Consider the following 23,801-nt stretch of genomic DNA (forward strand, 5'->3'; position numbering starts at 1 on the left):
AGCAGATTTCCTGTCTGACATTTAAATCTGTTCTCTCTCTCACCACAGCCCCTTGCCAAGTGCGCTGTTAGCAACTCTGAGCCCAGCCAAGGTCGAGCTATCTGGTTTCAAGGCTGCAGGGCGAAGAACTTAGGCACACTTACCCATGCAGTTCTTCATCATCATGAACCCACTTTCGTAGCCTTCGAAACACTCACACTCAAAGCTGCCAGGCGTGTTGACACAGATTCCACTTCCACAGAGGTCGGGAGAAATCCTGCACTCATCAATGTCTAATGCACAGGGGTTAAAAGAAATTAAAAAATAATTGCAGGAGATGAGCAGGTATTCAAGAACAGGGAGACAGGTGCAGCCTTCCCAGGGAAGGTGTGGCACATTAGAGAGGCTGGAGAAGTCAGGGGCCGCAGTACGCGGGTATGTTTGCAGGAGGTCCGTTAGCAGCCAACAGGGTCTTAGGCACATTCCTTTCCCCAACTGTCAAAACTGTCACAGCCAACAGGCAGGTGGTGCCTCTTTGCCTGTGAGAACTCTGGAATTGGGGATTTCTCTTTGTGGCTTGGATGCGGTTAACAGTACGAGCAGTATGAGCCAGAGAAGGCAGGCGGCACGTGAGGAAGCAGTGGGCACCTGGACTGAAGTCCCGGGTGCCAAGTGACAGTGTGACGGTTCTGAGACACTAGCCCTTGCCCACCGCGGTGGAAGTATGTTGGGGCTGCTGCCTGTGAGAAGGGGTGGCTGGCGACCACAGAGCACCCAGCCGGCCTCCGAGGCAGACGTGGCCAACGAACCTTGAGCCAGAGAGCGCACACACATGGCAGGGCCGTGAACTATGCCCCAGCATATGTTTTTTGGTAACATTCAGATGTGAAGAGGCAACTGATACACTTTTCAAAATAAAAATAAAATATATTTGTGTTTGTTGCTCTTTACGTACTACAGTAAGAATCTTCAACAGCGGTGTTTACATGATCAAAAAGATTTTCTGAGAAATATCTCAGGCCTATCACTGACATTTTTTAATAGAGAAGTCATGTCTATAAAATATAATTGAGAAAACATGACGTACTTAAAAATTTTTTGGTCACAAGTATGTTTTTAGGAAAAAATGCCTTTGCTGGCATCTACTTGGAGGAATTTTAATTCTGAAGCTTTTCTATCACAAGATTTACCAGTGATAATTTGTACATGCTCTCTCGGGGGTGTCTCAGTCTCAGAAAGTCAGATGCTTTCTCTCGGCACTGGGGCTTTCTCTATTTCCCTAATTGCAGGCAACACTGAAAAAAATATATAAGTACTTCCTTGTAAACAAAATTCTTTTTTTTAAGTTTTATTTTGAGAGAGAGAGAGAGGGACAGAACAAAAGCAGGGGAGGGGCAGAAAGAGAGGGAGGTTCAGCGCAGAGCCCTATGTGGGGCTCCAACTCAGGAACTGTGAGATCATGACCTGAGCCGAAATCAAGGAGTCAGAAGCTTAACTGACTGAGCCACCCAGATGCTCCTTAAACAAAATTCTTCACAAAATTCAGTGATTCAATTAGACAGTTAACGATGTGCATCTTAATTCTCTTACAATCTATCAGGATCTAGAAACTGATAGCTAGAACCACATGAAGAACATGGAATAAACTTGTCGGCAGAGGAGGGACATGTTTTGGCAGCTGTGATGTGATAAGAGCTGGACAGTGGTGTAGAGTGTGGACTCCAGAACCAGATACCTGGGTACCAGTGCTAGTTTTATCACCTACCAGATGAAGAGGCTTGGGAAAATCATTTCATTTCTCTGTGCCTCAATCTCCATCGCTGTAAAATGGGGAGTAGAGCACAACCCACCTGGGAGGATTAAGTGAGTCAATGTTTGCCGAGTGCTGAGAACAGGGCCTGTCTCATGAGAATTATACAGAGCACTGTATCTATGTTCTCTGCTAAAAATTGGTATTTTGGGGGAGGTGGCTTTGAAGCTTGTATAGAAATTCTCATCCTTGAAGCTTGTATAGAAATTCTAACGTTAAAGAAGTGACATCAATGGAAAGAAAAGAGATAAAGTGCACCGGTGAAGAAAAATAATGCATTTGAGAGTGGCAGGATCAAAGAGGTTAAAAATTAATGCAAGGACAGGGAGGACAGGTGTGATTACTGAGGATGCCAAAAGAAGATGGGCTTAAAAAAATTTTTTTTAATGTTTTTTTTTTTTTTTGGGAGATAGACAGAGCTGGGGAGGGACAGAGAGAGAGGGATACACAGAATGTGAAGCAGGCTCCAGGCTCTGATCTATCAGCACAGAGCCCGACATCAGGTTCGAACCCATGAACCGCAGGATCATGACCTGGGCTGAAGTCAGATGCTCAACCAACTGAGCCACCCAGGTGCCCCAAGAAGATAGGTTTTATATGCCGTGAAGAATGGCAACCAAAAATGTCCCACTGTCCCTTCACATTATACACCACACACTGCAGTGTGACCAATAAACCCGTTTCTCACACAGTTAAAGAAAGTGAGTTTCAGTAAGACTGGGCTAATGTCACACGAAAAAGAAGAAGGGGAGCCAGAACGGGAAAAACACGGTCTTTACCCAGGTTTCAGATCATGGGAGTCGCTGAAAGTTGCTTTGTGGGGAGTAACACATGGTCATTGTTGAACATGAAAGATCAGACTGGACAATCAATGGGATGGAAGACGACGGAAAAATCTGCCATGCAGTGAATACTGCCAGGTGTTGCCCAGTTCACCCTTCAGGAAGGAAGGACTTACTATTCGCCTCTTCCCTTCTACGCCTGGGGGTGCGGGGGGCACAAAGTCCTGAGATGTAAACTATCTTTAGGAAATGCCTTAGCTAAGAGGACCCTTCCTTGCAGTCACACCCTTTTCTCTGGGCAGATGTATCCAAAGACTGACCACGCAGGTCCATAAACGCCTAGCTCCTCTGCCCTAACCCATGACAGTTCTGATGGCCCAGCCTAGGTACAGCGCTTCCTGTGGGATAGGCGGAGGACCACACAGGGCCTGATGGCCGCCCAGCAGCCCCTGCTTCTCACTCCTGCGTTCTTCCCCTCCCTCCCCTAGATGCTGAGCCCAAGAGCAACTTGGGCTCTCTGTTTCCCGAGAGCTGGGCCCGCGCCTGCAATAGTCTTGTAGAAAGTGTTGAAGCAACTCCTGTGATGGAAGATTACATGTAACTTCTTCCCTTGTCCAACACAGGGAGAGGTCAAAATTAAGTCTGAGGCCTCCATTCTGAGTGAAGTGATGCTATTGCCACATGCAAGGAAGCCCCGAGGGAGAGGGGGGTGGGGGAGGGACAAAAGGGGGCTGAAGAGAAGAGGGGCTGCAGGACGGCAGGTGTACGTGTGGCATGGCACTCAGCCAGCACAGAGGACAGTGCTCACATGGCGGAGTCAGCTCAGCAGAGCCCGTCTGCACAGGCATGGTGCAGGTGCAGCTGTGAGAGGCAGAGGACTCTAGAAATTGGCAAGGGCAAGGAGAATCGTCATAGGCACAGGAGGATGATCAAGACGGGGAGGTACGATGGAAACCAAGACAGAAGAAAATCAAGGAAGGGATGCAGCAAGCAGAGAAGTCATGGAGAATATGCACCAACAGAAAGAGATTTTTTCAACTCCACGAAGGTGTTTCGTGAGAGAACGTACATGTGCCTGAATGAGGGACAGCAAAAGTCAAAATTACATGGGCTCTTCGGGAGAGAGACGTGAGAGATAAACGCTGGGACACAGGGTGGCAGCATGAGAGAAAAGATGGCAGGGGAAATGGCGTGATTGTTCTCAGGTCCAGGGAAAGCAAAAGGAAAGAGGGCAATTCACTGCAGAGAGTGGGGGAGGCTGCTGACCAGGGCTGGAGCAGGAGCAGGAGCAGGAGCAGCGGAGGGGAAGGAACAGGGAGGAGTGGAAAACTGTGGAAGAGGCAATGTCACTTCCACAGAGAGGTGCCTGCAGGAAAGGTTCTGGCCACAGGAGTGGATGTCCAGGGAGAAGAAAGGCAGTGAGCAGGCATCTGAGAGAGGGTGTGGACCAGAAGAGGTTCAGAAGTGGAGCAGAGAGGGGCTGGTCGGTGAAGCATCCGACTCTTAATTTCAGCTCAGGTCATGACCTCAAGGTGGTGGGATCCAGCCCCACGTCAGGCTCTGTGCTGACAGCACAAAGCTGGCTTGGGATTCTCTCTCTCCTTCTCTTTCTGCCCCTTCCTCTCTACCTTTCTCTCTCTCTCTTTCCCTCTCAAAAATAAATAAATAAACTTAAAAAAAAAAAGAAGTAGAGCAGAGACTCAGAGGCATGAGAGATGAACAGCGTCACTGAGACCTGTTGAAGGCAGATGCGTGAAGTACAGGCAGGTCTCCACAGACCAGCCACCTGAGCACCAAGCAGGAAAACCACGTGCAAGTGAGGAGCTGGGCAGCAGGGGAGGCAGACAGTTGGGAAATGCACCAGGGTGGTCTAGGTGGGGTGGGGACTTAGGGACTCCAGTACCTTATGCAACAGGAAGTGAGGAAGGAGTCAGAAGCACGTTTCAGTGGAGATCATGAAGCAGTGACAAGGGTGAGGACAGCAGAGAAGGAAACATTCCAAGGAGAATATGAATAAAGAGGCTTTTGAAAATAAGATTTTGGACGTCTATTTCAAGAGTTTGGAATAATTTATTTAATGTGATAGAAAAATTTGGATTTTCTCATCTTTTCAAACTAAAGGGAGCAGATATCAATAGGGATAGGGATGGTGACTGGATAGTAATTACTAATAAAACTCTTTAAAGATGAGGAAAATAAGTTACAACAGCTCTATTAAAAACGTTAACATTTTTAAATAGATACTACATATCATTTATATAATTGTTGATTGCTACAGTTTTGAGTCTTCATCATTCTGAAAATCAAATTTTTATGTTTTTCTTGAGGTAAGACATAGCGTTTTCATGCTACTTACTGTGTAGCTCTTACAAGACCTTGTTTGGAGAAGTGATTTAAGAGTAGAGGGGAAAAAAACAAAAAACACAACATGGACTTTTGAAGGCAGGACTTTCCAACCGAGCAAAAGAAAGAGAGCAAGGGTTTGCCAAATACAACACAAGAGCAGACTCACCTGTGCAGTTTCTTTCCTCCACGTCCAGAGCAAAGCCACTGTTACAACGGCACTTGAAACTCCCAATGGTATTTCTGCACTTTCCATAGGTGCACATCCCAGGAAAAGCTTTGCATTCATTGATATCTAAAAGCGGGACAAAGCAGGAACGTTGAGCCAGCTGATACTAAAAGAACGGGTTCACCGGTTAAAGCTGAAAATCTATCACAATGGAAAGTAACATACCCAACTAAAAAAAGGGGGCTCAAAATTTTTGGCGATCACGTGGATGCCACACAGAACATTTCAAAAGTGATAAAGATTCTTCATTTGAAGAGTTCTGACCTCTTCCTTTCTGACCAATTGTCTGGTAAGGTTTAGGGGGGATAGGGAACATTTCACTACACCAGGGCCCCATCTAGTCAGGCTGTGCTAAGGACAGCAGAGGTGCGTGTGCAAAGATGTAGGAAATGTGAGATTAGTGGCATGTTTTACATCTTCAATACCAGCCTATATAGGTGATTTATATTCTGGGGCCATAAGGCAGGCCACAGATCACGTTTAACAAAGAAAATGAAGTGGCAAATCATATGCTTAAAGCAAAACCAATTCTGACAGAATGCGGGAGGTGGGCTTCAAGTGTAGGAAGATCAACGTGACCCTGACGGTTACCTTTGTAAAATGGCCGCCCCGTAAGAACGTCCCCTCTGTTGGCAAAGCCGGGCCCCCGGGGGCACAGGGTCTCATACTCCTTGGTGCCAGGTTTGGGGCATTCCTCACACTCGGTGCCCCAAGCTGCACCAACTGCACAGCAGCAGGCATCCATGCGGAACTTTCCAGGAACAGGATGGACACACTCATCTTCATCCCACTTCAAGTAACACTGCTCCATGCGGATGTCTACATGGCAAATGAAATCACAGTTTGAGACTAAGGTGTCACATTCATTGATGGTTCATAAACTGAGTTTTTGCTTGGCACCTGGCATGATGCCAAGCTCTGGAGATACAATCATGGATGAGAGACAGGGTCCCCAACCTCCTGGAATGGACTTCGTAATGGATAGTCATTTAAAGAGAACAAAGGTGGGTTTTTCAGGAAGAAAAGGTTCCCTTGTGACATGACTCCTTCATATCATCACCCATGATCCCTTTTTTGTATTGCTCATTTGAGAAAGAATAAGATAATTTGAATGACACATTCTTCTTGTTCACTAAATTGCTTACAGTGGCTTGTGACCAGCTGTCATGTCCTAATCAGAAACAACAAATGATCAACCGTATCTATGTGCCAATTTGGGACAAGTACTATAACAGCTTTACAAAGGAAAAAGAGTATTTTTGCATTTCAAGTTTGTTTGTTTTTTTTTCTGGTCAAATTTACCTTTTGCATCATGGTTTTTGTCCTGCATTATGTAAATCTGCCCTAGTAAGGGCCAAATTATTTGCTTAAATGTCAAATTTTCCCTTTAATCTTGAAACATACCAGGACCTTAGATCAATCAAGAGTCACAAGATAAGATAAATTAGCATGGTGTGTAAATCACACATTTATCTATTAGTCAACAGAGTTGTTGGTCAAACTACAGTCAAACATTTGGCTATATGGATAATGGATACTTGGCTAAATATGGATAATGAGATCAAAAAGGTTTTCCTTAATCACATAGTATGTTTTATTTGATATTGGCATTTCAAGGTATCAAATCCTTTCCTAAACCTCACAACTGTTTAACAGAGAATAAGAGATCCCTAATGGAAATATAAATATAAAGAAATAAATATGTTTACTATTTTAGTTCCTGTCAATACTGGGTCTTTCAAGTGCTCAAGCAAAGGCACCATAAACTTTAGCAACCTCCTTTAGCTTATAGTTACAAATATTTCCAAGGATGGTAATTACAAAGTCCTATTTTTAAAGAAATAAATCACTGTAGTAAATTTTCATTTTGAGTTGGTAGACTGACTATAGGTATTCACAGTAGGGGATTCTGACTTCTATATCCTCACCAACACCAATTCCAAAGCCATGCTCTCTGGTAGTGTGAGGTACAACAGTAATCCATGAAGTCTCATGACCTCCAGGCATCCAGGGGCTGTTCTCAGTCACAGCCAACCCCATCTAATACTGTTGCCAGGGCAGTAAGGATCTTAACAAGATATGTAAGTTTTATTTAGGTACCCTGAGAACTATGGACTGAGTCAAACTGTTTCTGACGTCATTGAAGTAATTTGCTCAAGAAGCAAGATTAGCTAAAAAAAATAAAATAAAATAAATAAAAAGCATTTGAACTTAATATGTGAAAAGTTATGAGAGGCTGGCAGAGTAATCCTGTGTCTTTGCTACACAGATCCATATCAATATCTGCCTCAGGAATCAAAACACTGTACATTGGCCACATCTGGCCTGGGAATGTTTTTACTGACTGGCAGAGAAATTAGAATATGCATTTGGAAACTTTGGGATAGTATATGCTCTCTATCTAGAGTTTGCAGCAGTCCTCAAGACTCCTATTATCACCTCACTCATTGAAGTTACCCGCCTAGCCCCTGAAAGTATTCGAATTTGGAACCCTGATTTAGATCAGTTTCTATCAAAGTGGTTTTCCTCTACTTTTGTTCTCAGGATATTTTACATTTTCAAATGTTAGCCTCTTCTTGAAACTTCCTCATGTCCGGAGCCACAGTGCATTTTTGTACAATAGTTCAAGTAGTGCCAAAAACATTTAACCCAAGTGCGAGAATGAAGACTTCAATGCATCCTTTTAGAATATTATAAAAGGTTTGAATTTGAATAATATTATTGGGAACATACTTTGTTGAGTGATAATTTACAATTACTAATATATCTCTTCAGGTATAGAATTCTTTGGTTACTGAAAGCAATTTGATATATTAGTCATTCGACCAATATTGATACTGTTATTTGGCATCTTCAAAAGATACTTTGTTAGATAATTTAACAATAAAAATCTGAAAAGAATTTTCCTTTATTATTGGACTTTGGATATTATCATTTCTAACCAGTTCCATATGATTTTATAGTCATACTTTGTAGCCTAATTTAAATATACTATTAAAATTAACTTAAAATGAAATCCGTGTCAATTATAATAACTAATCTGTATGATGTTGCAAACAGTTTTTACTACTAATTTAAAAAATCACCAATACATTTAAATACCTTAGGGGCACCTGGGTGGCTCAGTCAGTTGAGCTTCCTCCTCTTGATTTCAGTTCAGGTCATGATTCCAAGGTCATGAGATCAAGCCCCACGTTGGTTCCGCACTAAGTGTGGAGCCTGCTTAAGATTCTCTGTTCCTTTCTCTCTCTCTCTCTTTCCCCCCTTTTGCCCTCCCCCACTTGCTTGTTCTCTTTCTAAAATAAAATTTAAAAAAATAAAATAAATAAAAATAAATAAATACCTTAAAGATATCTGACTATAACACTATCAATGCCTATGTGTTGTGTACAAGCTTAAATTACAAATATAAACCTATAAATAAAAACTTACAAACTTATATAAGCTTATATAAACCTATAAGCCTATGAATAAAAAGTTATTTTAGAAAATAAAAACTGGGGCGGGTGGGGCAGCAAAAAAAAAAAAGAAAAGAAAAGAAAAACTTACTGTTCTATAGCATGTTGGGGAATCCCATAATTAAATAAAAACTGCTTAGATACAATACAAGATTAAGAAAAGTTTCTTTTTCATTAATCAAACTCTGATTCAGGCAAAATGACATTGATAATGATAAGGTCAATTATGTATTTCTGTACTAATGATGTTGAAAGAAAGAGCTTCCTCATTTTAGATTTTTAGAAAATAAAGCATTAGGAAAACTTAAACTCTCAGGTGGTAAAGGAAGGACTAGGATCAGGCAATTTTTTTTTTAATTAAGTTTATTTATTTTGAGAGAGAGAGAGAGAGAGCATAAGTGGGGGAGCAGCAGAGAGACAGGAAGAGAGAATCCCAAGCATGCTCCGAGAGTCCCTGCAGAGCCCTATGTGGGACGAACTCACAAACCGTAAGATTATGAGCTGAGCCAAGATCAAGGGTCAGTTGCTCAACCGACTGTACCACCCAGCTGCCCTATCTGGCAATGTTTTTAAAAAGAAACAATAGGGGCGCCTGGTTGGCTCAGTCGGTTAAGCGTCTGACTGCGGCTCAGGTCATGATCTCACAGTCCGTGAGTTCGAGCCCCATGTCGGGCTCTGTGCTGACAGCTCAGAGCCTGGAGCCTGCTTCGGATTCTGTGTCTCCCTCTCTCTCTGCCCCTCCCCTGCTCATGCTCTGTCTCTCTCTGTCTCAAAAATAAATAAAAACATTTAAAAAAAAAAAAAAAGAAACAATAACCTTACCCAGGGCTTCCTCACTGTCTTCTCTAAGAGTGTAACTTCAATGACCTGATAAACGTTGACTCCAAACACTAGTCTCCAATTTTTCTTTTATGTTCAAAACATAGATAGTTTTCTTACTCCATTGGCCAATGTGAAAGACTGACCCTGCCCGAAATACCTGATTAAAGAAACTGACTTTTGAGATAATTGTTGAGCAGTACCAACTTTCTGTATTATACAGGAACCATGTCACTTAAATACAGTCACTTTAAAAATAACGTCTAGTGATTTTCCTTCCAAATATCCCACTTAAGTCTGTTTCCAGCTATATAGACCCAATGGTTTTGAATTGGTCAATGCCCAAGAAATAAGAAAAATTCATCGCTGGTTTCATGCATAAAATCCATGAGGATGTGAGTCTTACCCAGACACACACGGCCAGTTCCATCCAACGTAAGGCCTTCAGGGCACTCACAATGAAAAGATCCTTTGCTATTGACACAGCGTCCATTTGGACAAATGCCAGGAAATACCTCACACTCGTTAACGTCTGCAGGGAAATGAAGCAAGCAGAGGGATAAAAGATGTTAGAAATAGAAAAAGCAGGTGTAGTCTTCCCATATAGCAGATTCAATCTGCAGCACAATGTGGATTATTACTTGGCCTGAACAGAAATATTTCACAGTGCAACCACTGGGTTTCCTAGGCACCAGGTGTGAAAATGACCACGGCCTTGCCCATCCATAAAACAGCCCAGACACACTCCCTTCCCAGCTGTTTTGTGCCTTGACACCTAACAGTGTCCCCATGAAAATTTACCCACCAGCATAAAAGAGGAGAAATGGGGGAACTCTAAGCTGTTTTCCAAGAGTATTATTACAAAACATTTGTTGATTCATTGTTTTTATTGTACTGAGGTTTTTAAGAATGATAAATCTCTGAAGTGAACGTCAACGTGACATACTGCTCTAAACACTTACAGTATTGTCCAAGTATACACTCACCTTCACAAGAAACACCTTTAATCCTGGCAAAGCCTCTTGGGCAAGCTGTATCTGTGAGAACAACAGAACCTCATTACAAAAGGAAACCTAAGTGTTTTAAGTTCAAGAAACAGTATAACGGAATCTAAGTTGAACTGACTAAAAACCACAAGCTGGGGTTTTAGAGGCCAAGGCTCCAGATGCCCTCCGATCAATTCAGTAGAGTGCGTGACATACGGTGGTAATTCCCATCAGTGCTGAGCCACACTGAGATTCTGACAGTTTTCCTACAGTTCAGTCTTGCTTTTACATCCTCAGCTAAATTACAAATAGACAAGTAAAAAGATGTAAGGCAAAGAGACGCCATCTTCTACTTGGGCACATGCAGACACGGATCCTGACGGATACTGACAGTCACTGAGCAGCTAGATTCCAGCTAGTTCCCTTCCTTGTCAAGGGTGCTCAGAAGGTCTGCTTACAGTCAAGGGATAAACCAAGTACCTATTTCAACAAGTGAATGGATTTCAACAGAAAAGATATAACAGAAAAGGTTCGTGATCTTATGGTCTTCCCCACTATGGAAATACATAGTGAGACAGGTGTCTGGCTGTGTGAAGGAGAAGCTCCTGTGACAAGTCCAGAAGGAGCCCTGGACGGCCCCCTACCTAGTTCACACCGTTCACAGGGGCTGCCCCAGGCAGCTCCGAGCGTGGCACAGCATTCAGATTTCAGAGTGGCTCCATTAATGTTCACCTCACAACGGTTGTCTTGGATGTTGAGCCAACACGTCCCTTTCAGGCTGTCTGAAAAGGAACAGGAAGGAATGGGGAGCTCTCATCTCTGAAGACAATGCAATTCAGTTATATATGACATAGGCAATTTTTATTACAGTATTTAACAAGAGCATTATTTTAAAAACGTTTCACTGCGTATGTTTCAAACCTATTTATGTGTACATGTATTTTAAATATACTATATCACACGTAAGCCCAGTATTATACCATGTACATCTCATAAGGTATGATAATTTTTATAATGAAATCTAGTGATACTCCACAAGCAGCCACTGTTGTCTAAGATTTTATGCTGGTATTTACAAACACAGTGCATTACCACGCTAAGATCATTCCTTGTGTGAAAAACACTCACAAGATTTATCTCTTATGATAAATGCTCTGATATTTAAGATTTTACCAAAAAAAATTCCTTAAATGATTTCCTTCTCTTGTAATCCCCCACCAAACAAACCACACACTATTTACATTCTAGATCAGAGACACCAGTATTTCTCTAACTGAAGATAATTATTTGATGAATAATTATTAAAAAATTACAAGATAAAGAAGAAAAGAAACATCACCCAGGACACTACCACTAAGACACATCAGGGTTAATACCTGATGGATTTTTCTTTCAGGCATTTGCCTAGACATACTATATATGTAGCTTTAACTCTACTTTAAAGAAGAATGCATGCTGATGGCCAACTATTTGAAGAAAAAGAAGGGACCATATAAAAAGGACGTGTACCCAACCGTCTAGCGGTAACTACTCTTACTTTTTAGTCTGTCTCCATATCACACATAACTGAGGATCTTCCTTACGTGACTGCTGAATAGCTTATTTTGTAATGGTGACAAGGAATCCAGCAAAGTTGGTGGGGCAAATAGGAGTTGGGTAAAATAAATCCTACACGAAGCCTTCCTTACAGCACTGTGGCTCTCAGTTCAGGGTGCGTGACACTGCCAAGGCTCTTGTTCAAATATGGATTCACAAGTCTGCAGGTGTGCGGCCTAGGAGCCTGAGGAGTTGACAAACTCCTTAGGTGAGTACTACAGTCTGACAGAAACTTAACAGCCTACTGCGGCACACAGCCTCGGAGAACAATAAAGAAAAAAGTATATTCCCATGGTATGTACCTTAAAATTCATTTAATAATACGGGTAAAGCTTTACTGCTAAATACAACAATAAAAATAAAGCATAATGGGAGACAGCGAAAGAGAATTACAGTAAAATTGCAGGTTCGGAAGCCACTGTGGTTTCAGAGTCCCGACTGAACGCAAGCAAGGTAGGAGTAAGTACCCTGTTGCCCAAGGCCTCAGGGCCAGAAGTGAAAACAAAATAAGTAACACAAAAAGGGATGGGGTGCCTTTCTTTGTTGCAAGATTCAGTTTGGGTAGAAAACTGTGTGCAAATGAAAAAGACTTTCTCATCAGACTGTATCAGGTCTCAAATGAATGGCTTTTTATAGGGCTTTTCCCATCTTCATTTATTTACACGTGAAAGTAGCTACAATTTGCAGAGGAGAAAACTGAGGCCCGCAGAGGTCAGCTAGTTTACCACAAGGTCACCCGGGTGGTACAGTGTCCACATCACAACTCAAAGCCGCACACAGTCTGATTTCAGAGCCTTCACTTTGTAACACCATGTTTCTTTTGGCTGGCATGCTATCAGCACTCAAAAGTCACAAAATCCACTGATACATATCCATACATACAGATGCATCTCTCTTGCTCTGATTATTTTTATGTGTGTGTACAGACATACACACATACACACATCAGATGTAGTTATGTAGTTGTGTGGTTAGGGGCTGGGTGAGAACTCTGAAAAAAATAAAGCAGGATAAGCAGTCTTGAGGGTGTACGTTGGAAAAAGACTGTTATATTAACAAAGGTCGTGAGGGAAGACCTGACCTACAATGTCAACTCTAAGGAAAGACTGTAGGGTGGCAGATAATGAGAAGACAAAGATAAGACAGAGGCTACAGTAATAATCAAGAAGAGAAATAATATGGGCTTGGATGGGTGGGTTGTTGGTTGTAGGTAGTGCTGAGAAAAGGTTGGAATATGGATAAATGTCAAATATAATCAACAGGATTTGCTGATGAATTCAATGGGTGTTTCAAAGAAAGGCATAAAGATGACTCCAGGGTTTTGTGGGCTGCTGACTGGCAAAATGGAACTGCCATTTGCCGAGACAGAAGTCATTCTGGGAGACACAGGTCCAAGCCAAAAGATAGCAATTACGTTTTGGCCATATTAAGTTTGAAGCATCTATTGGACATCCAAATGGAGACAGTGTGCAGACAGTTGGAAATATAAGTCTGGAATTAGTGGGGAGGTTGAGGAAGGAGACGAACATGTGAGGGTCAATGTAGAAGCCATTTAAGTGTGAGTGTAGACAGAGAAGCCAGGAGGTCCAAGGACTGACCAGGGTGACACTTTAAGCTGGAGGCCAGGAGGACACAGAAGACACAGGGAACTGAGAAAAAGGGGTCAGAAAAGTGAAAGGAGAAGAGAAGGCCAAAAATCGAAAACTTCTTGAGAAGGGGTGAGAGAAGAGCACTGCTAACAAGTAAAGATAAGAAAGAAGCAAGGATCACTTGTTACCAGGGAGACCACTGCTCTTGTCATTGTCATGTCCATGTCACTGAGGACAGCACACAGACATAAGCCAACGATGAGAGAAATTGGTCTGGATCACAAAGAGTCATCCAATGGCTGAGCAGTGTCATCCAGGAAAGATTAATCAAATGTATTGTTCTATTACACTGAATCATTTTCAACCAGAATACAATGAATGGTCTTTTCAAGCAGTTTACGGAACAGTTTACGATTAATTTACACTTAGGGAGTCTGCAGAATATACTCTAAATCTCTCAACATTCTAAGTATCTCACCAGTTTCTATATGCTCTAACTTAATTTTAAATTAGTAATCGTATCAGGGAATTTTTATTCAGTTCTAAATAGAGACATTTGGCTGTAATGAAAAAGCGGTTTGCAGACTGAGCACTGATTAGAGACACTGTCGGTCCTATTACAAATTTTCCTATTTTTTTCTATGTATGTTTTACAACCTATTTCCATTTTAAAGCTAGAATTCTGTTTTCAATGAAAAAAAAAACAGATAAAATTATGTCTAAAATTTTAAAATATTAAGTAAATTTCTTTGCGAGCAGCTCTAGGCTGGGATATTCAAGTTTGATCACGTCCCGTAAAAACTCCCAACACACCAGCTGAGAAAAATATGGTGGTGTTTAGTGTCCAACATAATGACTCGGGAGTAAAAAGTCTTTGTTCCTTTTTCATTAATAAATAGAAAGGGAAAAGGCCAAAATAAGAGAAGTCTTTACGATGAAGCAAAAACTAAGGTACTTTTGATGCCCAAGTGGCAGACAGGGTTAGTTTTCTGCGACATTAATTAATTCACATTAACTGACAATTAACTGACATTAATTAATGCAGACTTCATTTCCTTTGCACAATAAAATGACTCCATTTCAGTTGGCAACTGTGGCCTAGCAAAAATATTTCTGCCTTTCCGGGATCTGACTCCACCCCTCCCCCAAAGGAATTCTATAAGAAAAAAAGTAGTGCCCCAGGCAGATGGCAGTCTGTTTCCTAATATGGAAAGCGAGCAAGGCTCAAATTTCACCAGCTGTACCTCACGGGGAGCTGAAGAGCTGGCGTTTCCAAAGGGAAGGTTTTCATTGATAATTTTGGACTAGGTCTTTTTTCTTCATGTAACAAACAGGTATTCTAACATCCAGCTCAATGGTACAAGCATCAGACATACTACTGAAAATACTATTGTCTTTCACAAACATTCAACTGAAAATTCATGCTGGCTAGATAACAAAAACTGACAAATTACTTGGCACTGTGTAAAACTAAAATACCTTCCGATCTGGAAATATATATATTTAGTTTACTTTAAAAGTGAATACTAGCTAACCCTGCGAACTGTCCTATGTCTGGCCGACGGGGCCACAGACAGTGAGACAGTTTTCCCCATTACATGTGCTGAATTGCTTCTTGCAGTAACAGATCAGACTATCTTGTTTTAAGTATATCCTACCATCATTATCACAAACTGACCTTAAATGTTTTGAGACCTATAAAAAGATACCAGTTTGGAAGTTTCAGCATCTTTCTCCTTAAATTTCCAACAGCAGGAAACGTTATCTTTCCTTCCTTGGGCCTATACATTTACGATTGATGGGGGAAATGAAAAAATAGTAAATTCCCTCTATTTGTTTAAAGGCCTCCAATTCTTGTCCTATTAACTGAGACCAAATTCTATCACATTATTGTTCTGAATTGTGTTATGAAAAGTATGCAGCAGGGATTTGATTGCCTCGGTTCCTAAGGCATTCTAGGGTAGCAAACATAAATCTGTGTGTGGTATGCAAATGCTCATGATCTACAGCATAATGTATCTACTCATTTGACAGGAACACTTCTTAGAAGCTAACAAAATTCAGAAGCCCGCCCGCTTAGGCTATCATGTTTTACTCCGATCCTGATAATGAGAGCAAACAACTCAAGTAACTCCTAATTACTAGCTTCCTGTAATCATGTTCCGTTTTCATCCACAGTAAGGCCTGCGGTCTCTACTTATGTTGGCACTGAAGCTGAAACACCAGCCCTGTGTATGAATCTTACCAATACAGATCAATCCTGTTGAGCTGAGTTTGCTGCCAGGAGAACATTCACAATTGAAAGATCCAAGGTTGTTCCTGCAGGCCCCATTGACACATGGGTTGCTTTCACATTCATTTATATCTACAATCCAGGAGGAAAAGATTCTGTTAGAACTGCCATGTGTTTCTGGAAAATATTATTCCAACAAGCCATGCTATGCCAGAATGTCTGGTAAACTTGGCTGTTGCAATTTTAATATGGATCTAGGAGGCATAAAGTGAATGGGGAACGGAGACATGAATTTTATAGCATGGATACACGCAGACAGGACTAGGGGCTCAGTAGGACTACAGGAATCAGCCCAGTATTGTGAAAGGATTTAGTACGTTACTTGTCACTCTTTCACTACCACTTTACACAAATTGGGATTGATTTCCCCCACAATAAGATAGAACTGTCCTGTGGGAAATCTCAATTCTGAATGGATGGAAAACAACCATATTCCTGGGTACAATATGCTGGGCACAAACAAAGGTTGACTGTTTCTGTCATTTGTGGCTCTGGGAGGTTTTAGAAGAATTAAAAAAGCCTGTGTTAGAGACAATATATCACAATGCTGCCTTTCATTCCAAACTCCTGGAAAAAACTCAGGAAATGAGGGATGAAACTTTAATACTGAGTAGAGTATTCTCTTTCAGACTTCATCTACCTGCCTCTCTCTTTAGCCTGTTTACATTTACACGTTTGGTGCATAGACTTTAAAAAAATCAAAACCAAAACAAAACAAAACTGATTTTGGTAAAATGAAAAAAGAGAACTTTTAATTGCTTAAAACACACCTTTGCTGTCATTAATCTGCTTTGAATCATTAATCAACTCAGATAGCATAATCCACAAAATCCTTACTGACTGTCATAAGTAAACAAGCACACCCATGTTCTCAAGTGGTAACTAAAGCAATTGTCAAGCCAATAAAATTAGTTTAACGGGAGTTAATTACAAATAAATACAAGCTTCAGTCCAAGTACTAGAAACAATACCCAAAACTGACTCCCAGTATAAACTCAACCATTCAATTTAAAGAAAGGATACAGATTTTTTTTTGTACTTGGTTAATTATGTGAAACAGGTCAGCATACCCCAAGGCATTTTTTGCTGTTGTTGACCACAAGCATTTCTGAGCTCACCAGGGTACTTTTTTTTTTCCTAAACACCTTTTTCTTTTTTTTTTTTTTTTTTAATGTTTTTATTTATTTTTGAGACAGAGAGAGACAGAGCATGAGCATGGGAGGTGCAGAGAGAGAGGGAGACACAGAATCTGAAACAGGCTCCAGGCTCTGAGCTGTCAGCACAGAGCCCGATGTGGGGCTTGAACTCATGACCGTGAGATCATGACCTGAGCCGAAGTCGGACGCCCAACCGACTGAGCCACCCAGGCGTCTCAACACCTCTTTGAATTAAATATAAAATACTATGTTGAGGAAAACATAAAAATAACGAAATGACTGCAATGCTTGCTCTTGAATGCCCAAGTCAAATATAAATTAAATTGCTCCTGAAAAGCCAGGGCTCACTGTTCACTTGCAAGTCTATGGACTTGAAACACAAATTTAAAAATCAACGTGGAAAACAGGTATATACCCTCTTTACTACTTCAAAATTACTAAGGAAGTACCTAGGTACTAATTTAATTCTTGAAGTAGAAATTGAGGAAATATGAATGCATCTTTTTTTGTTTTTAATCAGTTTGTTTGTAGCAAGAAATCCTCTTAAAAGAAAAATACAAGAGCGGGTTTTGTAAATATAGCACAGATTTAAAATGAAAGCATCTATTCCAGAGTACTGCAATTCTTTTAGTAAAAACACAACGGGAAGAGGGAACCAGATAGTCAAAAAAAGAAGCAGATAACTAATCTGAGGACAAACTATATATAATTCGCCTATGAATTTCATTTGTAAAAAGCTCCTAAAAAAAGCAAAATGTCAATTATCATATATTTTGAAATCCCTATTCTAAATTAAGCAATTATGAACTCCCAAACTATAAACACACACAATGACAGCTACAAATATCAATGGTTTAATTTTTCTTTAAATACAATGTTTTTATGTTACAAATGTCATGGAACCAGGAATTGAAACAGTTCACTGTACATTCCTGGAAATAAACTTCAAAGCACATCTGGTTTACATTTAACTAGTTATGTCACTGGAAACACAATCTAAACCACAGTGCTTGCTGTAAAAATGTTAACTTTCACAGACTTGTGGAGCTCAAACAAAAAAAGTAAAATAAATTTTTTGAAACTTTCGTCTGAACTATCAGCAGAACTTTATTATTACTGCTATTTATTATATATTTAAAATAGCCTGTTGAAAACATGAACGACAAGCAAAATTAGTGACTATAGTAAATATATACAGAGAAAGCTGGAGTCTCCACTGAATCTGCTAATAATTCCCAGCCTAGTCTTTGGAAATTAGTTTAGAAAGGACAGAATAAGGAGAAATGCTTCAGGCAGACACATTTACTGTGTGAATGCAATGGCAGAAATGAGAAGACCCAAGGGAAAAAGACAATCGTGACCTTCAAATCTTTTTTTTTTTTAAACACTTAATAAAATGCAAATGACTTAACAGTGGGAAGAAAGTGAGAAATAAGCTATCTGGTTAGGTTTCTCACAATAAATCACTTTTATTTCCACAAATGCCATCAGGCTAGAGCCAAAATATTTCTCTATCATTTCTCTTCTATTTACATAACATGAGCTTCGTTCTTATGAATGACAGATACGAAATATATTTCATATTAAAGAAAAGGCTTAGACTTATCATGAACAATTATCCTTTGGACAAAAGTAAAGAGCACTCATTCTAACTAACACTGTTGCCTGATTTGGTCCCAATGTCCCTCATATTTATATAGTCATCCAACCATTTGCTTAAACACCATTCGCTCCTACTCTTCAATTGTTCCTGCAGGCAGGTGAGACCCTGCCTTTTATTTAAGCGTTAGTACTCTTCACTTCCATCTTACTTGTTACAATGGTGGGAAAATGCTATAAAAATCACTGACAATTCAGTGTACAAACACAACTGGGACCAAACTGATTCAAAGACACCATCCACCTCGTTCCCCATTATGTGCCTCTCTCAAGACAGGACTAAAGGGTATTTTTACTGGGCAGGGAAACTAGTTCATCAGCTTCCCCGTTAAACCAAGAAGGTATCCTAAGCTGACATGCTTTCAGAGTTTCCTGACCCTTAAGAGAAGCTCATCCTCACAAACACAAAAGATAAAACTGATCAAGCACAATGGGAAGGAAATGCAGAAAGTTGGGAATAAAGAAAAAAACAAAACAAAACAAAACACTACAACTCTTGAAATCCCTTCTTGCTGCCTCAAAAAAAAAAAAAAAAAACCTATAGAGGAAATACGGCCAGAGTATTTTTTTTTTTACAGAGTATGTTTCTCAGAGCAATTCTGAAGGATAATATAGGAAACACTCTAGCTGAATACATTGGTGACACCTGAGCTACTTAAAAAAGACAGCTTTTCAGCAGCATCTTGGGGGCTCAGTCAGCTAAGCATCCCACTTCGGTTCAGGTCATGATCTCATGGTTCAAGGGTTCGAGTCCCGTGTCAGCCTCTCTGCCAACAGCTCAGAGCCTGGAGCCTTCTTCAGATTCAGCGTCTCCCTCACTCTCTGCCCCTCCTCTGCTCACACTCTGTCTCTCTCAGAAAGAAACATTAAAAAAAAAAAAAAGACAGCTTTTCTATCGTTTCTGCTCAACTATGGAGAAGATGAATCTTCAAGTACTTTAACTAGGATGGAAAGAAAGAAGTGTTGCTCTTTGAGGAGCTCCTGCAAGAGGTGGGGGTAGTAGGGGGACAGGTATCAGGACTGAGTTTAGAGAAACTGCCTTTTATACTTAGGGGTTTTTTCTTATTGTTTGTTGTTTTCTTCAGGCTTATTAGTATTTTTCAATGGTCCCTCCAATTCAATCCAAACTTAGAATTGCACTTTGTAATTGCATTTCATTGACTTCAGCTGAGTCACTTGTGTTCTGGCATCTTGTTCAAGCCCTAACTTGTTTCAGTTCACAAGAATGCTTTGAAATGAAACAATAAGAAAAGAGAATGGTAACATCTTTTTGCATCATATTACTACTGCTCTTTTCTTGGCTATGGAGTCACCAAAAAAGAACTATTTCAACAGATAAGGAAAGGTCTATTCAAAATAATTAAAGATGGAATCTTTTTTTAAGTAACTTTGGCAGCAGTTTCTGGATTTGAGACCTTCAGGGGACACTTGTATAGGTGCCCCCTCCCACCGCCCCCACACTCCCCAGTAAGACTTAAAAAGAACAATGACTAGGAGTCAGACAACGGATTATTCAGAAATACACAGGACTTAGATAAAGAAACAAAATCATAATTGAATGCCCTGCTTGCTTAGCTGGTATCTCACTGAAAATAAGGCCCTTGTTCATGTAAGTAATTCACACAGCATCCACTATCCAAAAATGTGGTTAAAAGAAAGAAGTTTTTAACCAGAGATTTACTATCAATAAACCTAAATGGTAACTTTTAAATCATCAAATGGCAACGACAATTTCCTTAGACTATACATTTATTTATGGTGACCATTTTTACTCAGGCCCCAAATATTTTCTGGGCCAATCTCTGAGGTGTATCAATCAATCCATAGAGAAAGTCCCTCAGGGCTGATTCTGACATTACCTGCCAGGTTTCCCCGAGGCTAGTATATGACAGTTTTTAAAAGGGGAAAAGAAAACAAAAAAAATCTGACATTTAATTTCAGCAAGTAAAACAAACTGGCTCCTTTCACTACCCCCCCCCCAACCCATATTTCAAAATGTTTGTTGATATTTTATCTGAATGGAACAAAACTGATGGGTTTATAAACTGGGTTAGGTACCTACTATTTCTTCTTTTTTTTTTATTAATTTTTTTTAATTTTACATTTATTTATTCTTGAGAGAAAGAGACAGAGCGTGAGTGGGGGAGGGGCATAGAAAGAAGGAGACCCAGAATTTGAAGCAGGATCCAGGCCCTGAGCTGTCAGCATAGAGCCCGACGCGGGGCTGGAACCCAGAACTGTGATCTCATGACCTGAGCTGAAGTCAGACATTTATCCAGCTGAGCCACCCAGGCACTCCTTCTTTATTTTTTTAAGGTATATTTATTTACTTAAGTAATCTCTATACCAACCCTGGGGCTGAAATTCATGACCCTGAGATCAAGAGTTAGATGCTCTACCAAATGAGCCAGCCAGACACCCCAGTACATGCGATTTCCCAAAATTGACAGATGAGGCTGAAGGAGATCATTGAATTTTAAAAATATTCAAACAATACTCTGTTCACTATCTTGTTTCATCAATGTACTTGACAAACATCGATGGCCATCTAGGTACTTACGCTTCACAACTAGGCAAGGAAGACATCTCTTACCTTCACATGTCTCTGTCTCCGTTCTGAACACATACCCAGGTGGGCACGTGCAACTGTAACTTCCAGGCGTGTTTCTGCACAGGCCATTGTCACAGAGCAGTCTGTTTACCAAGCACTCATCAATGTCTGAAAACCGCCATTCAAAGACAGGAGAAACACATGTTGAACAATCCGATGACCAATAAAGTTTTATTTTTATTTTTCTTATCCCCTCCTTGATTTCATCTCTTTTAAAAAATTAATATATTTTTAAGTGAAGTACAGTTGACATGTAATATTATATTAGTTTCAGGTTTACAATATAGTGATTCAATATTTATATATATCATGCAATGCTCCCCATGGTGAGAGTAATTACAAATTTTTTACAATATTACTGACCATATATCCTGTGCTGTACTTTTTATCCCTGCGACTTATTTATTTTACAACTGGAAGTGGACACTTCATTTAATTCCCTTTGCCTATCTCACTGCCCCGCACCCACCCCACCAAAAAGACTTAGTCTCTTTGTGCCGACAGTACATTCCTTGATCCTAAGCAAAATATATTTGGTTTTACTTGTACAAGAACATTCTTATACTGGTGCCCATTTTGAAAATGTTCTTAAGTCCCTGAATGAACGAACACACACACACACACACACACACACACACACACACACACACACTATATATTTGAAAGTACCAACGAAATACATCAAAAGATTACTCATTCGCCTATATACTTGTTTATATATAATAAAAATAAGAGATGATTTTAAAAAGTTTTTTTAAATTAAAATCTAATCAAAATGCGTTAAATGGCACTAAACAAAAGGTGCTTACTACTCTTTTTCCATTAGGTTTTTACTTCAGACACAATTCATTATTTATGGGGAATTAATGATCTATTTTGTATATTCTGTTAGAAGTCTACAACAGCCTAGAAAATATTATGTAATGCTCAGGTTTAAGAAGCTCACACTGAGTTTTATCTTCATGTCCTTGCTCATTTTTGCAAATGTAGTTAATAACAGAAAGAAAGAAAAAATGAAGTGTGGGGAGCATAGTTCCTTTAACCTACAGTTATATTTTTAGTCTCATGAATAACAACTGTACTTTACCAAACGATATATATGGTATACTGTTGTAAAAATTTGGAAAACAGATATTGGAGAAATATTTGCTGTACTTCTATCAGCACTGATAAATACTATTTTTTGTGTCTTATCTGATCTTTTTTCGTTTGGATGTTATGTTTTTGCTCCCATTCTGACTTGGTAACACTGTATTTTAAGCAGTTCCATACACTTCCCCATGATTGTGACAGCTTGCTGCAACACAAATTATTTACCTACTATTCCATGCTTTGGGTTAAAATGTGTTCCTCAAAAAAACTTAGGTTGAAGCCAATATGTGACCTTATTTGGGAAAAGGAATGTTATAGAAGTAATTAAGCTAAAGTGAGATCATTAGGGTAGGATGTAATCCAATATGGCCACTGTCCATAAAAAAGGGGAAATGATGTGAAACAGAGCAGGGAGATGAAGTGAAAAGACACGGAAAAGATGTACATGTGACCAGAGTGATGCAACTGCAGGCCAAGGAACATCAAGATTGCAGGCAAACACCCGAAGCTAGAAGAGGAAAGGAAAGATCCTGTCCTGGAGCCATTAGAGAGAGCATAGCCCTCTCTCTGAATACCTTGATTTTGGATTTGTGGCTTCCCAAATTATGAGACAATAAATTTCTCTTGCTTGAAGCAACTCAAACTTTGTAGGTTTTGTTTGTTTGTTTGTTTGTTTTTACAGCAACCCTAGCCAACTAAAACTAAAATCTGGCCTCATTTTAATTTTAAAATGTAGTTCTAATTTTTATCAAAATTATGCATATTCTTACTTTAAAGAGTCAAGTAGTGCCATGAAACATGTTTAGGGAATAAATGCTCACTGAATCTCCCTGTTTCCAGTAGCGTGCCCCTGTGCTCAACTGTGTTCAGCAGTTTTGCTGGAAGCAACTTTTCTTCTGGTGAATATCAGGTAGTAGGTTTACATGTTTTTATAAATGTTCAATAATCTTTGGCTGGTGCCCTTCCTCATGAGTGTCAAAATCCATTATAAGCATATGATATTTAATACAGACTTATACATCTATCTGTACATATGTCTTCAACTCAAGATCAAATGAATATATTCAATAATAAAATTCAGTGCCATAAGGGCTGAAAAATATTTTTTTCCTAATCATAATCATCAAAACTTGGTTTTAAGAGTCATCAGTGATTAGGTGTAACCATTATTATGTATAATGATGAGTTGACAGCATTCGTTTTATAAAAATGGACTTGGTGCTCTATGAGAAAATCTAAATTCTTCACAAATTCTCGAATAGATGAACTAGGTACCTGAGTTTTTATAAACCTTCTCTTATAAATTACATAAAGAAACACCTATGTTTGGATAGGTTGTAGCAACTAGTTGTTTCCTTGTAAGTCAAAGTTTTTTAAACCTGTAACAGTTCATTTTCT

General features: G+C 39.9%; 1 protein-coding gene across 1 annotated transcript in view; it reads right to left on the bottom strand.

Moving 5' to 3' along the window:
• FBN2 (fibrillin 2) overlaps positions 1–23,801 on the bottom strand; it is a 255,161-nt gene that overhangs the window by 71,671 nt on the left and 159,689 nt on the right. The window contains exons 19-26 of the mRNA XM_042934327.1: positions 21,294–21,419; positions 15,837–15,956; positions 11,051–11,188; positions 10,407–10,457; positions 9,827–9,952; positions 5,735–5,962; positions 5,084–5,209; positions 144–272 (exon numbers count right to left, since the gene is read on the bottom strand). Coding sequence (XP_042790261.1) covers positions 144–272; positions 5,084–5,209; positions 5,735–5,962; positions 9,827–9,952; positions 10,407–10,457; positions 11,051–11,188; positions 15,837–15,956; positions 21,294–21,419 — 1,044 coding nt within the window. The remainder of the gene's footprint in view (positions 1–143; positions 273–5,083; positions 5,210–5,734; positions 5,963–9,826; positions 9,953–10,406; positions 10,458–11,050; positions 11,189–15,836; positions 15,957–21,293; positions 21,420–23,801) is intronic.

The sequence above is a fragment of the Panthera leo genome, chromosome A1 (genome assembly GCF_018350215.1).
Source record: "Panthera leo isolate Ple1 chromosome A1, P.leo_Ple1_pat1.1, whole genome shotgun sequence".
In the NCBI taxonomy this organism is placed as follows: Eukaryota; Metazoa; Chordata; class Mammalia; order Carnivora; family Felidae; genus Panthera; species Panthera leo.